At 36.2% G+C, this 17,144-nt stretch overlaps 1 protein-coding gene across 2 annotated transcripts in view; it reads right to left on the bottom strand.

Moving 5' to 3' along the window:
• Positions 1-11,796, bottom strand: part of LOC147879942 (MADS-box transcription factor 23-like) — a 46,806-nt gene extending 35,010 nt beyond the window's left edge. The window contains exon 1 of one of the 2 annotated variants that reach the window (XM_087371533.1): positions 11,019-11,796. In XM_087371533.1, coding sequence (XP_087227659.1) covers positions 11,019-11,338 — 320 coding nt within the window. In that variant the 5' untranslated portion in view covers positions 11,339-11,796. The remainder of the gene's footprint in view (positions 1-11,018) is intronic. The other variant, XM_087371534.1, reaches the window with a different exon arrangement.
• Positions 11,797-17,144: the final 5,348 nt, after the last annotated feature.

Here is a 17,144-nt window from a genome sequence, read left to right on the forward strand (position 1 = left end):
TTTCTTGCAACATGTCAAGAAAATCTTATCTTCGGCATTTGATATGGTTGATCTTGGTGACATTCATTCATGTCTTGGTATTCAAGCTCAACGATTTCATCACAAGGAAATTCTGCTACTTTGACAAACAAAATTCATTCAAGATGTAATTCAAAAGTTTGGCTTGACGAACGCTCACTCTACGACCACTCCTTGTCTTGTGAGCTCTGTAAAAAATACTCAATTGACTCATGATGTTGAGGTTTCACATCAACCCTATGCCAATCTCGTTGGTTGCCTATAGCTTGTCAGTTTGAACACTCGACCAGATATTCTTTTTACTGCCAATTTTCTAGGTCAATATCTGGCTACTCCCTCAATGCAACATTGGTCTACAGCAAAATGTGTTCTAAAGTATTTGAAAGGCACTTCTGATTTTGGATTAGTTTATCGACATCATATAGAATCATCTTTTGTGACGTCTCTTAATCTTTTGGGATATACAGATGCAGATTAGGCAAGCTCTCACTTCTCTATGCGGTGTACAAGTGATAATTGCTTCTTTATCAATGGTTGCTTGGTCTCTTGGGCAAGTAAGAAGTAACGTTGTGTTGCTATTTCTATCACATAATCTGAGTATGTAGCAGCTTCTCTAGCAGCGCGAGAATTGGTTTTGGCTGTAACAATTGCTTACAGATATTGGTCATCCTCCATCATCCAGTACTCCTCTCAGATGTGATAATCAAAGTGCCATAACTTGTCTGGCTAAAGACTACGTTCAGCATAACAAATCAAACATATTGCTATTCATTACCATTATGTCATACATGAAGTGAAGAAATGGATGATAATGATTGAACATTGTCCCACTTCTCAGATGATTGCAGATATTCTCACTAAAGGACTTAGTGAGACACGCTTCACAGTGCTACAATCAGAACTTGGAGTTCTTGCAGCTTCTCTCTTCCAAGATTAATACACCTATGGGTGACCTTTTGTATGTAAATGCACATCTGCATTACATACTTATAAATAATTGTACAAATGATCAACTTGTATACTTGTATATAGGAGCTTGGGTTTTTCCCTTGTACTCCCCAAGGGTTTTTTCATCCATAGCTAGAGACCTTTGTTTGAGTGGGGGTATTAGAGCTATATATAGCTTGCCCGAACTTGAACTAGGTCTTATCTATATATGTGTAATTAGTGATCAATATGAATCAGTCTTTGGGAGTCTATTTGGTGTGTCTATCGTCTCTTCTTCTTCTTTCTCAACATAAGTATCTTTGTATATGAATTATATAGATCCAATATATAATTACAAGAATGCCTTGTGGATTGCATCAAGAAAAATAATGACCAATAAAAAAGTTAACTATTATGAGTTAGGGAAGCATCATTTCAAATTTTAGATCTCTCTAGATATAGTGACAATATTTACTGAATAGTCTAATATATTATTCTCATTTGGAGTCTACTCATTTCCCTTTCATTATACAAAATATCCTTAAACAATGTGACTATTAGAAGCTTTTTGTGAGACTCTCAGACATGCTTTTAACTAATAAAATCTAATAATATATCATAGAATAGTATTTCTCATATCCTTATTCACTAGAGGTATAGTATAGAATTTTCATGGTTGTATATTATTTAATTCAAAACCTAATTTGATCTTTAGTTCTTTAATCGAGTTAAACATTAGGATATAGTTAAAGGTACCATTAGAATACACTATTTTTTAATAATATTTGTCTAAAATATGACAATTAGGGCATGATGGATGGCATAATCAAGCGTGGCAAGAAACTAAAAACATAAAATAAATTTTAGTAAATATTAAACAATATTTAGAATGGTTTGGTCCCAATTAGGAGTTTATAGTTTTTTAACATTTGTAACAACATATGTCTAAATGACCATACAAAAGAAAATGTAGAAAAAATGCATTGCAATTAGGGTATAGTCTTACCATTACAAAAAAAGCCAAAAAAGAACAAAATTTTCAAAGCTTTGAGATAGTTCTAGTAATATATGTTTCATTATCTTGATAGCGCCTTTCTAAAAGCATGATCATCATGTGTTCTTGCATACCTTGGAATCCTATGGTTCTCCTTTTTGCACAGTTTTTACTACAATGACCAAGTGGTTGTCTCACACAAGATAACTGAATAACCTCCATTGAGATATACTTTTCTTTCTTTTTTTAATGTAGAAATATATAGTTCTTCTTTTGTTATAAATGTGGAAGCTCTAGCTCATCTTTTATTTTTTAATTACACTACTATATAAATAAACACTATATAGAAGTTACTAGAAGTACAATCCTATTTAACTCGAGGCACAAGTAAGGCTTTTGTCTCTAGAAGAAGTCATCCAAACCCTTCTTTTGTCTTTTGATAAAACTAAATTATTAGCTTCTTGCTAAGTGGGTTTGGTACCATAGTTGCCTCTACTCATTCAATTGTTCTATCATTTTTTGACTTCTTTCAAATTTATATCAACACATATCACTACTTATGATAGAAACATGAATATTTACTGCTACATATACATACATATGTATTGACATGCACATATATATACATGTATGCATGCATGCAATTGTGAATACATATGTAATCATATATATATAAATAAATAATAATATGGATAATATTTATATGTATTTTTCCCATGTGTGCATGTCTGGTTGCTTGTGTGTGCGCACGCATGTGCACGCGTGCATGACGAGCATGCGTGCACATATGAAAATGCATGTGTTTCATTTTGCTATTGTAGCTATGCTAGCACTCATGCATATTGATATGCATCTCTATATATATGTGTGTGTGTGTGTGTGTGTGTGTGTGTGTGTGTATTTACGTATGTATGTATAATGTACCAATGTGTACATTTCTTTGAGTGAGAACATGCGTGAATTGGATAATTCAATTCAGTCTATATGTGTGTACATGTGTCCATTTAGTATACATTCATCTGTATGTATATATGTGCATTTGAATACATTTTTATTGCATGGAATTTTTTGGCATGCATGTGCATGTTTAATTTTTTGGGATTATGTAAATAGATCCTTATCTATTGTAATTTATGTAACATGCATACACATATTATATCGTTCCATAGAGAGACTTATACATAGATGTATGCATGCAAGGATGCATGTGTGCATATACACATAAACATGTGTATATACACCACATCTTGAGGTGTTCAATAAGTAAACATCCCATATGTCACATGCATTCAAGGTATATTAAATAAAAGTGTGTGTGTGTAAAACCCATACACAAAAATATACACATCACATCCTCAAGTAAAAACCCCTGTATCAAGTGCATTCAAGGAATATTGAAAAAAACCCATAAGTATAGACTTATATATCGTATATACACCCTTAAGGTAGCGTTTGAGGTACTAAAAGTATCGATTCTATGGCTTATACTTTTTGTGACTCCCCACGAAAATAAAACCCATAATGTGGAACTCATGTCTTATCTTACATATTTCTTAGTGAACTCATTAGGCAATATATCATAGGTTTATGCATACATGCATATATTTATATATATCTATGCACTTTTTTAAAATTTTGATTTCAAAATGGAAAACCCTTATAATGATAGTTAGTATATGTGTGCACATCATGCACATGTTTATATGCATATTTATATTGTATTTATATCTGCACCCATTTTCAATACAAGGATATATAGATACATGTGCATGTGGATATTTTTAAATATGCAATAAGTTATTTCCATCAAAAAATTGTTGACATCTTATGGTTGCTCATAGGCCAACTAGATTCTCATTGTACTAGTAGATACTACTTGATTATGATGTAGTTGGAATAACAATCTTAAAGGTGTGGATGATTATTAGACAATAAGTAACATGTATCCCAATATTAGATGCAAAGGGAATAGCAAATACCTATCCCACTTTGACCAATTGTTTCTTCTGTGTAGGGATGAGACATCCTCCCGTGCTCTACTTGGCAATATAATCCCATTATGACCAATTATTCCTTCTCTATGAGGACTAGAAGGCCACTCATGCTAGCTAGACTATGACTAACTATTCCTTCTCTAAATTTAGGAATAAAAAACCACCATGGTCTATATAGCAATGTAATCTCCTATCCATGGTGGTTATTGCTACAATTAAGGACATTGCTCAATTATTAGTTTCCCCTAAAAAAAGTTTCTCATCCTCTTTGATATAATCCATGAAATATTTTATAATTAGAAATCCATATAGCAATTATATTCTTACAACCATGTGATCCAAAGTAGGCCATGAGCCATTCCTAATATATTGATCTTGTAATTATGATTTATTAATGTCTACTCAAGAAGGTTGCACCTCTTTCTTTCTCAAAAGACTATCAGTGAATATTTAACCCACCCATGCACATCCACAATTTAACCCACCAAGCCACTTGTATCCATCAAATCCAAAAACCTATTGTGAAAAATTCAAGCAATATATTGTAAAGATCATTGAGTGAAAGCTTGCCTAGTTTTGAAGGAAAAGATCTAGTTAGCACTACTAAGGTGAGGATGGTTTTTAAAGCTTTTGAGATAGTGAAATGTATCACATTTAATGATAGAAAAAACCCAACTATGACTTTTTTTTCGATGACAAGAGCTAGCTAGCACTAAAAGGTGATAACATGATTTTATTATTTTGATACAATGAAATGTATCACATTCAATGATAGCAAAAATCCAAATATGACTAGCCAAATTGAGAAAATGAATGCTATTTGTGTTATTTTCTAGTGGTAGTTAGCAAAAATATTAGGAAGAAAAAAAAACATAATTCAAATATAGTAGATCTTCCTTCCCTCATCTTCTTCATTCTCTAAGTTGTTGAATCGCCCCCCTCCTGCATAAATTAAGCTCACGTACCCCCTTCTTATCAAACCCATAGGTGAATGCTACTAGGGACCCATACCTGAGATATATTCTCTGTTTACTCATCTTGTAATGGCTATTGTGTGGGTGAGAAAACATAGTTTGTCTTTGAAAAAACATATTCCCTCAAAAAGGGCCATTCAAAACAAGGTATCATTTTTTTCAAAGTTTCCCCTTGATGTATTAATCTCCGCTCCCCCTCCTTATCAATCCACTCTTTGAATGCAAGTAGGGGTACATGATATATATTCCTTGTTGCTTCATCTTATAATGTTGTTGCATAGGTAAAAAATTTAACTAGTTTTTTCTTTGAAAGCAACTAGAATCCATTTTTAAAAAGGGGAAAAAGGACAATCATATAAGGCATCACATTTTATCCTTTCTTGTTTGGAGATTTGTAACAAAACCAAGCTATAAACAAAAAGATAAGTTTAACTAAGCAAGTATCATAGTATGATTGAGATTGAGAAACAATTTGGCTAGATGGAGTACCCGAAATTCTCAAGGAAACTACAAACCCTTAAGCAATCCAGGTGTATTTGAAGCTAGTCTATTAGAAATCTGAGAAGACTAGATAGTTGGCTAATTTATGGAAATAGCCTATGGCACATGCTTCAACTATACTCTAGGTTTTTACGTTAGGGTGTTATAGTTTTTCCATACTGACGAACTATACCCCTTATATATAAATCCCATATAGCATGCATATATATATATACATATATGTGTGTGTGTGTGTGTGTGTGTGTGTGTGTGTGTGTGTGTGTGTGTGTGCGCACGTGTGTACACATACACACACACACACACACACACACACACACAAGCACACAAACACACCTTATGTATGTGCAAGAAATGGATCTTGAAATAACTTTCCTATTGATCACATGGTTTTTAGTAACATGTCTCGTGCAATGGTATAAGCAACGACACATTTCTAATTTAAAACAATATGCCTATTTTGTACACCAATGCAAAAATGACAATTCGGATAAGTGTTCCATTGAACCTTTGAAAATGGCATAAGTTGTAAGACAAATGAAAATGTGGTATCTATTCACAAAAGATCACATTTGCAAGAACCTAAATGTAAAACTTTGATACTTTAGGTGCAATACAAGGTTTTTTATCATAATTCTTTTGTTTACTTTGATGGTTATGAATCTAGCAATAGGATCTAAGCGAAATTTTACTGAATAGCAAACTATCAACAATAGGCTCTATCCAAAAGATAATGAAGCACATGACCAATTAATCATTTGAAGAGCAAATCGTCTTTCAACCCATTTGGTGATTATTGAGACATTTGTCCATACAAAAATTCTAAATTTGTTGGGTGTCACTCAAAGATTGAATTTGAAGCAATCTGCCACCCTGTTATTTTCTTTAATGCAATAGGTGTATATGTAGTTGAACTACATCATTTATAGAGAGTATTGATCTCGTATCGATCCATTAACCAAAACTATTAGTGAATCTTACCACCTTAATCCTAGACAAAACCTAAAGAGCTAGCCACATAGAGGAAACAACTTGCTAAGGCAACAAGCTAACTAGCTATAAGTTGATCAACCTTACTAGCCAACTAGTGAATTTAAAAGAGGATCCAAATACTTTTTTTCCGATATAAAAATTTTTACCTCTTGAAGTTCTACCAAAGCATTACTCAAGTTGGGCATCGTATAAACTTAGGAAGATAGCAAGAAAAGATCCATAGTGGTTCACAAAAAACTCAAGGAAAATGTAAAGAGAATTGTGACTACATGCCAAGAATGGAGCCTTTTCTAAGGATTTTGAGTGTAAAGGATTAGTGTAATTTTTTGCACAGCTGAAGCTTTCTCTAAGGGGATGAAGACTAGAACAAAGTGGGCCAATTAAAAGTGTAGAAGAACATTTACGAATTGTAGGCCATCCTCCACCTAAAGTCACCTTATATTATAATCTCTTATTCAAGATCAAGAACAGAAACATGGAAACAGAGACAACATCATGATAACATGGATATGCATTACATGCATTTGAACTTGGATATCATTTGCAACTAGAACAAAGGAGTTAGGATGTGGGAAATCAAGAATAGATTTTATCATGTCCAATTATATTTCCCATAGTAGTATATCTAAGCCATAGATGTATAACCCCTAAGTCTCATGGCATTTGAATTAGGTGAAGCCAAAGACTACATGTGGGAACAATTTGTAATATAACCCTAAACAATCAATCACATGTAAAAGTCTAATGGTAAAAATAATCACTAGCCTAACTAATCAAAGCTATGATTAGGATATTATTAAAGGCAAAAGATTACCTAGTTACTCATAATTATAGGAAACAGCATATAAGAAGGCTTATTGATCATGAGTGAGTTACATATCTAGATATTATATTAGAAAAACATGTAAAATCATCAAGTAATCGAAGATAGAACATAATTAGCTAGGCTAGGAGGTGCGAGAGGGAGAATACATCATACTTTATATATTGTCTTAGTGACCAAATCAAGAATAATAGCATATGTAAAGTCTTTATATGTTTCTTCAAAGGGATATATATTATAAATAGAATTTTGTGAGTCAAAATATGCACTTGATAGGGGTCTATATTTTGAGCCTATAGGACAAGAGAATCCCTTGAAATAACCTAGAATTGAAGGATTTCCTAAACGAGGTTATTGGAACAAATGCCCTTTAGAGACATCACCATATTCAAAATCTACAATATAGTATTTCAAGAAAGTTGGGAATCTACAAAAACAACAATAGTATTGATTATCACTCAATATTGCTTTCAAATAAGTTATTCAAAACATTACTTTTGTCCCCAACACATTTGGAATAGGCTTGTGTATAAAGTTGAGTTAAATGTTCATTACTTTATCTTTTGAAGGACCTCCATGATGGTGGACTCTTCTCATAAACAATATTATACCTGGATATACATGACTCATGATATAGCTAAACCCGTATCTCTCTCCAAGCTAAATGTTAGGATTTCCTATCAATGTCTAAATGGACACCCTTCACAAAGGGCTAGCTATGTGTCAATCCATCCGAATTGCAATGGAGGATTTATGCTAAAAGTCATATAGAGCTTGCAAATTATTGGTTGATTTGTTGAAAAATTAAAATCAAGTGTTGTGTAAATGAAGACACACATATGAGCATGTGCTAATGCATGTTAAGTGTACGTCCTCCAGATTAGCCACTTGGGCTACAAGCTCAAGGACTATCTAGAACATTATTTTGTTTGAAACTTATGTTGCCTATAAAGTACACTAAAGATAGCATTATCCATTAATGCAAGGGATAAAATGTCACTTGCTAGCTTTTAGTTGAAGAAACACTTGTAGCTAATGAAGATGTATGTATTCATGCTATGGTTGCATTTTGAAAAAATGTTAATTGTATCTATTCAAGGAATAGCTATTTATTAAACTTCCATCATAGCTACGAGTTGAATAAATGATTCCAAGTTGAAACTACTTCTATTTTGAAACTCTAGCCATAGTTTGAATACCTTGTAAGGCTAGTGTGGATTCTACTATATAGTTGGTTAAATTAGCCTACAATGACATTTCCACATGCTATATTGGCCTACAAGGATATTTCCATTTTCTTTTGCTTGCTAGAGAACGAATGTAGATATGTTTTTAATTATTGACTTTCTTGAGTTCAACTATTAGAGTAAAGATAGCTCAAAGCTATCAATCATGTAACTTCTACCATTCCAACAAGAAAACTTTTTATATCAAGTTATATACGAGGTTGAAAGCAGCATACTTTCATGGAGTTACAGGCTTTGTCACAACTATAAATTACAGATTGCAACCTACTTCTTGATAGATACACCTTTGTAAGCCTAGAATAAATGCAATTGTACAAATGAAGATTTTTGTTGTTCTGAAGTCCAAAATCCTATAGTGAAAATAAAAGAGAAACGAAAGAGAAGAAAAATGAACCAACTAAATTATTGAAAAACAAAAGCTACATATACTTAGCGAGCAAAACAATGCTTACATTGTCGTCAGTGCCCAAGCATAAGCAGCTATAATAGCCTTCTAAAGAACTTTGACACAAAGTTACATAGGTAATTCAAAGTTCACAATGCACCTAGAAACTTCAACAGTTGGCATGTTGTCTCTCACATGTGAAATTGTGGTCCACTTGAAAGAGGGAAAAATATGAAATAAGTAAACATATGATGTATAACAAAAGAGGTGCATTATATTACCCACACACACAAAGAGCGCGTGCGTGAGAGAGAGAGAGAGAGAGAGAGAGAGAGAGAGAGAGAGAGAGGAGGGGGGGATTGTAAATTATAAGCATAGCCTTAATGCAAGATTATGAGAGGATAATAAAGAATGGCATGGCCACGTAGTGTCGATAGCACAAGACTTAAGAGGCTTCAAAGCATGAACCAAATAGAGAGAGTGAGAAGGTGGAGCATGACGAGGAGCATGAGCACAACTAGAACTAAAGACTATGAGTGGAGAATGGAAAAGATATAGAGGAGAGACCGAAATATTCGAGACACTTCAATTGGAACATGTCATCGCATGGTTTAGATTTCAAGGGAGACATTAAGAGGAACATATATGATGCCTAAACTAAGCAAAACATTGTAAGGCTCAAGGGTGAGCAGGCGTAAGGATTGCCCAGCCAGTGACCCAATATGGAGTTTCCAAGCAAAACATATATAGAGAAACATATATGATGCCTCAACTAAGGAAGGATTGCCCAGCGAGTGACCACTATAGAGTTTCCAAGCAAAACATAGGAACATATATGATTGCCTCAACTAAGCAAAATATTTAAGGCTCAAGGGTGAGTAGGCGTAAGGATTGCCCAGCAGTCACCCAATATAGAGTCTCCAAGCAAAAGGAACATATATGATACCTCGACTAAGCAAAACATTGAAGGCGTAAGGATTGGCAGTCACAAGTATAGAGTTTGTAAAAATAGAGTTCGCAAAAGGAGACCAGAACGGGAGGTTTGATTTTGCATGCCCACGACGCGAGTTATCGAAAGTAAAACGATTAGAGTTGAAGCGAAAACTTCGCTGCCGTACGGCTGACTCACGTTTGTACGGCTCCTGAGCAACTTACGGCTAATGTGTCATATTTTAATGCTTTCACAAGCAGGACGACGATAAACAGATGAGAGCGACTCCAGTTCCCTATCAACTCCACAGCTCATTGCCTGCTACCCTTACGCTCCTCTTCTTCCTTAATACGTTGCATTGCTAATCATGGACACGCCCAATGGAGAACTCTCATTACAGTAATCCTTCCTTTAATAAACTCTCGTTACATCACGGATTGCTCTTACTTCTGTTGTACGTGACTTGAAACAAAAGAATTCGTTGACCTGAGCTTATGTTTGAAATTACTCTGCTGGTGATTTGGAATCGTGAAACCAAGATTATTCTCAAACTGCTATTAGTGTCGGACTTGCTCAAGATGTCCATCATCGTGATCTAGTGTGCAAGGCAGTTCCATATAAAGTATGAAGTTTTCCGCTCGTCTTGTTTTACTGCCAACTACGGATTACGACGTTCCCTACCGGACTTTTGTTCTTGAACCCAGCGAGAAGATGTACACTATCTAGGGCTGTAAGCATAAGCAAAATCGACGCTTACCATTGAATCGGATTGTGCTTATAGTAGACTCTATTCTACTCTTGTACTTCCGAAATTGGAAGGTAGTCACGGAGAATCCTCTTGAGTCTTCAGTTCATAAATCAGAACGGGAAAACACATATCGAGGAGCTTAGTGTACCTACAAATGGCTAACGTACCCGCTTGCGAATGTAGAATCATGTAATTGTCGTCCTACGACGAGATATCTGGCCTCTTAGGCTTCAGAAATAGATTTCGCTGCTCGCATGGAAGTGTAAACGTCAATCGCAAATTCTTTAAAGTCTGGAAATGACGGATTGGACAACCTGAAATGACTATAAATTAGGGCTAAGCTGGTCCTGTACGTTATGAGGCTATGATTGTTTCTAGCTTTGACTGTTCAACGAGAACGAAACAAATTCCGCGATGAGGGGAACAGCATTTCCAACAAGCACAGAGCAGAAGCCTAGGGGGCTAGAAGCTTTTGTGTCTTCGTACCTGGAGCTCGCGAACTCGAAAAGCTTCCCGGTGCTCGAAAAGATGATGAGAGCGATTTCGGCGTCGCACAGAACGGACAGTTCGTAAGCCTTCTTCAGCAGCCCACTTCGGCGCTTAGAAAAAGTGACCTGTCTGCTGGTAGTGTTCTCGATCCTCCTGATCTGTATCTTACCGCGGCCAACCGCGACGCCCTTCTTGAAGTGCTTGCCGTCGTGATCCATGTCCGTGGGCTCAGCGGCGGGATCGTGAGGGTCGTAAGCCGTTTCCGCGCTCTCCTGTGCGGTTGCGCTGGCTTGAAGGACGCCACTAAAGCCGGACATTTTGGGAGGGGGGAGAGGCGAAGGTCTAGCGAAGCAGCTGGTAAGAGGACGTGGGCGATAGATCAGTCAACCGAGGCGGCGAAGGTGAGGAGTGAGGCAAGCAAGGAAGGAGGCATACAGAGAAAGAGAGGAGGCATTAGAAGAGAATGGCATACTTGAGGGAGGGAGGGAGGGAGGAGGGAGGGAAGGTGGGAGGGAGAGGAGGTGGGAGGAGGGGGCTGGAGGGAGGAGTTGGAGGGAGGGAGATGGTGAGGGAGTGGCGTCGATAAGGACGAGGGGAGGGATCAGGAGCAGGGAGGAAGGGGGGCTATGGAGGGGGGGAGGAGGGGATGAAGGGAGGAGGAAAGGGTGGTGATGGCGAGGGGAGTGAGGTCTGAGGAGCTGAAGGAGCTATGGCGATGGCGATGAAGAGAAGCTATGACGACGAAGAACAGCAGCACGCAGCTCCATCCCAGGAAAGGTTTTTTCCCTTTTAAAATAAAAACCCAAAACAGAGAGACAAGATTTTGTGGGCATTTATTTTAATAAAAAGCTCTTCACAAAAGCCTGTGCCCGCGGCCACGTGGATTTACTCGTCTAGGACAGGCTGGTTAAACAAAACCGCTTTTCAGAAACGCGGTTTTTTCAAAAACGGGAAACCCAGAACTAGTACATGGGTTGGTGGAACACCGGGCCTGACCGGTCCGGTTTTCCTTTATTCGCAAACTCTGCCATTGGTTGGCCGCCTTACGGTCACGTACTCCACAAAACCACCCTGGTTTAAACTTAATCCGCCATTTCTACAAAATCTGCTTTTTCACGCCTCCCTTAATTCAAGTCAACCTTCTGCCCTGGTTTCTTAAACCCGGACGCTTTCCCAAACGAGTTTTGATGCTTTCTTTATTTGCTCCACCCACACATCCCAATCTACCTTTATTACGAACCCCACCCTGGTTTTCTTTTCCCCTCCTCCTCGTAACCCGGTTTCCCCCCTACCCCTGGTTTATTTTTTTGGCCTTTTGGGAAACCCCTCCCTCGACAGCCATAGCGTGCCTTTGCCCCCCCACTGTACGCTTCCCCCACCTAATGTATCTCCCTTGCTCCCCTCTTTTCCCTATCCTTTCCTTACAACTCAAAGTAAAATTTCCTTTGGTTCCTTTTAAATTATTTCTTTTCCTCACTCTGTCAGTCCCGCCAATTCTCGTGACCTGAATTCACATGTAGACCCCTCATCACTTCTCCGAAAAAGGATTCGAACACTCCAACCACAATAAAGCAAGGACAAGTCCATATTGGTTGGATTGTCACCACCCATTTTCCCATAAAAACAACTCCCCTATTCTTTTTCTCCCATCAAGTAGAGGGACTTGCACGTACCCGGTTTCACGCTAAAATGGTTAACTTATGTAGATCCCACTCTTCGAGAATGCCCCCTATCAGTGTGTTTACCAACTAAGGATAAACTCCTATATACACCTTGCATGGCACCTTAAATTGTACCCTTGATATAAATTTGACATATCTACTCCCGTAATTTCTACTATAAACACATAGCCTCCTCCAAAATGGACCTCCCCCGTACCCCATTGTCAATGTGCTTCAAAGATAACAAAAATAGCCCTGGTGTGAATGCTTGTATAGGCCATAATGGTAGCTTTCTCTTCCTTCCCACCAAATCGAGTGGAGGGGAAGCTCAAGAGAGGAGCTGATTTTGCATGTGACAACTCAAAATCTAGAATTTGACAACAAGCGGAGGTGTGTGCATGTGTGGACAAATTATCTTTTTGGCAAGAGCGACTTTCTAGCTGCTCTTGTGTACTTCATCAAGATTTCCCACTCATAATATTATTTCAAACCACCAATTCTGAGATATATGTTAATTGCGTGTTACCATTTTACCAAAAAGACATGGGAATAAAACTCAAAATCTAGCTAAGAGAACAGAACATTTTGCAAGTTTTGTACATGGGTGGTTGGTCTTTCACTTACCATCTACATAGCCCCACAACATCAAATACAACTCACTAGGGATAGGTGGGCGATATATACATGTGAACCCAACACATCAAATGCAAAGGACTAAGGACAAAGTGTTTTCCATATCGAATATAAAGTTGTGTGATGACTTTGGCATTTCTCATCACTTTGGAAAACACATAGCCTTCATCATGCCCAGTCAGTGTTACTACCTATAATCTCTTTCTATATTTTTCTTTATTTTTCTAAAGAATCAAATGTGTGCTCACGTGCCCCATGCTCAACATACAATGTTAGGCCTCCTCTTGGATTCCTCCTTGTTGTTACCCTCTTTTGGTATTATCTATTTCAACCCCTCTGAGATAGGTAGTCATCTTATTCTCGTTCCTCTCACATGATGTCAACTTGCCCTTTCTTTTCTATCTACACAACCTCTTTCACTAACCACGTGCTCGTGAACTTTCCCTTTTGTCTTCATAAAGGTACCAAATATTGATGAATTATTATTGTGGTCCCTCTATGCAGTGCGCCTTGGAAATCCAATCGTTTCCTTGCAACACGTGCCCAAGTGAGCCAATAGATATCAAAAAGTATGTACTATCGCACGTGGCCCTCTTTGAAATTCAAGCTAAGGATCCTCAAAGCCTTTCATCGAGAAAATGATCATTGAAAACCAATATTACTATTGTATGAGACATGAAACATCATGCATCTGTCATGTGATAGATTGATGTATCATCTAAGAATATGGCATTGCCTATCTCATGCCTCCCAAAAGGAGAACCCCACCTTATCTTGTTGTTATTAATGTGCCATTTCATACTTAGATAGTTACTTTTTTTCCCCTTTAAATGGATTACTTTGTTGCATACTAGAATAGTAAAATGGACAAGTGGAGACACGAAAGAGCACATTTAATGAGGAGGGGGAATCAATGAGGCTAGCATGCTGATATATGATAATGACATTTCTTGTTAATTTAGATCATTTGAGTCAATTTTTGCATATTGATTTGTGACGTTTGAGAAATTTTAGGTATGAATGAGAATCTTGTGAAACTATTTGTTTATCACCTTTGATCGGTACATAGCTTTTCCTTCAATTTGAAAGTTAAGAGAAGTTAAAGATTTCAGTCATATTTATCAAGATGTAAAATCTATGCATCATTGCACTTCTCCTAGTGATGACGACCTACCATTTAAATCACAAAGGAGACATAGAAGACCAAAACCTTGAACTTAATAATTCAACGTCAATTTTGCATGTATTAATGAGTTGAGATATATTGATGTCCATTTTGTCCTACATGTCATACTTGTCTTCCACAAACTCTTAGGGCAAGGAAGCACTATTCCGTTATCATTTAAAGTTTTGACTAGCCCATGTAGAGAGACGTGCTTGCTTAATGTGTATTGCATCTATGGCATTCACAACTCATGAAAAACCAAAACATTATCGACATGTAGCTTTTTTTATAAAATAAAATAAAGATAAAATGCCGAATATATTAGCAAAAAAGGAGGGCTGACCATATAATCTCCATTCTTATTAGCTTTGATATTTCTCAATACATGAGATTTTACATTCCATGCTTAATAATATTTCATAAGTTGTGCAAACATGAAAGTCTCTTTTTATTGTGCATCATCTAACCCAAAAGAGTGGAATATAATTATGTATAATTACATTTTTTCTCAAATAGGGGGGTTTTGTTCGATATACATAGATAATACTAGGGTCTTTGTATAGGTGTTCACTTTGTTTTTTAGCTTTAAACATAGAGATTAAAACAAGGAAAGCTCAGAGGGTGATGGCTGGGAATATTTTCAAGATCGAGGGATTAAGTTTTATGTCTTCATTTTAGGCTTGTGGATCAGCCGTGGATCTATAAGCAAGAATACATAACCATGTTGCATTTAAAAAATCATATGTATTACCAAAGAAAGTATGAAAAACATCAAACAAATGTACTCTTGAAATCATTTTTAAGCAATATGAAGAAGTCCACTTATGTAAAAAAAGAAGAAGATGTAAGTGGATAAGAAATAATTTTCCCAAACATATTGTGTACAACTATACATCTACATATCCTTTTAGGTATCACACATAGGTGCTACCTAATTTTTTCATAAATAGCCTAGCATTATTAGGTCATTTTAGAAGTTTATGTTGCCCAAACCTCCAAACAAGGATGGGGAAAAAAATAACTATCGTAAATGAAATCACCCCTGATGTGTCCCTCATGTAAAAAGCATTGTAAAATTGCTTTTCATTGGATGAGAGAGATTTTGCTTTTCATAGGTTTATTACATTTATACATTAAAAAGTCAATGTATGCTAGTAAAGCCTTATGACCAAGATTTTAACCTACTTCTAAGTCTTCCTATTTTTTGTATGTCATTATGAATGGTAAGTGATATTTGGCAATAAATACATGCATTAGTCAAGAGTAAATATTTTCATATGTGCATATCTAACCTTAAGATATGAGGTTCAAAACACATTGTGGAGGTTAAAATACCGCTCATTCCATTTTGAGGTATTTGTTATTGAATGAAAGTGGAGATATATTTTGTTTTTTAATTTTCAATTTTGGCTACACAACACTTGAGCTTAACTATATATTAGAACTTGATACAAGACCAAAGAAACATTCCAAGGCCTCCTAATCTATGCCATTGGTAATGAGATGTGAAGGGGTTCATACTAGGCTCGTATGAAATAGCTCGAGGGGTTCACTCTGTATAAATCCTATATATCATGTGCGTTCAAGGCCTATTTGTGAACTCCCTTATTTGTAAACTTTTCGTTAATAAAATGTACCCTCTTTCTATACAAATATGTAATTTTTTCCAAAAATAGTTTTAATAATCCCTTACGTAAATTACATTTTGGAAATTTTAGAAAATAACAATATCATTCTGTTGAACTCACATGATAGGGTTACATATGATGAGTGACCCCCCAAGTGAAATAGTGAAATAGTCTCACATGATAGGGTTACATATGATGAGTGACCCCTCGAATGAAATAGTGTCTGATCCAAAGAAGATTTGAGTGGATAACATCTAGTGCATGATTCAAATCGATGTCAATTGGATGATGTTTGTAAGAAAGAAAGATCTCCCCATGGATCCCCATGGATAGATTATGAATCACTCATTATCGCTGAGCATTTGATGTGTTTGTCAAGTGCTAAGAAGATTGCCATGTACGCGTGATCAAATCTCTTGTAGGTTAGTTAATAATAAATATAGTTGAGTGTATAACTAATAGATAGTAATTTATGTAGTCAAGTAACAAGTTTGAAATAGAGTTGCTCGCAAGTTTATCATAAATTAGAAGTATGTTTGGGTGCAAATTCTTACTATGTTACTTCAAAGTCAGCTGATTTCTTGTCTTCTTCATGATTCTATTTAATTCTTACTCTTTATTTCAATTCCTTATCATCTCTAGACGATTTTATTTAACCGTATTGTGAGGGCAAGAGTCATATTCCAATTATAAACTTGTATCTGAGTGAGGTTATGCACCAAAACATGACATCTTCTCCTACAATGGAGTTTTTATGTAACAAAATTCAAGGAAGGAAATTTATGTTGGTACTTAGAAGTTTGAATTTTGTTCATGGAGGAAGATCGAGGGGGTCACTCATAAAGACCTAATTGTAGCACGTGGGTTAAATAGGAGTTTTTAAAAATTTGCCTTTTTACACATTTTTCACATACAAAAGGGTGTGTTTTATCCATGAAACATTTGTAGATAAGGGGTTTTACAAAAAGGCCTTTAATGCAAGTGATATATATGGTTTATGTATAGGGATCCCCTAAGGGATAAAGCATGGTCTATA

Source organism: Dipteris shenzhenensis, chromosome 33, assembly GCF_047967505.1.
Source record: "Dipteris shenzhenensis isolate YYH24624 ecotype China chromosome 33, Dip_SZ_1.0, whole genome shotgun sequence".
NCBI lineage: Eukaryota > Viridiplantae > Streptophyta > Polypodiopsida > Gleicheniales > Dipteridaceae > Dipteris > Dipteris shenzhenensis.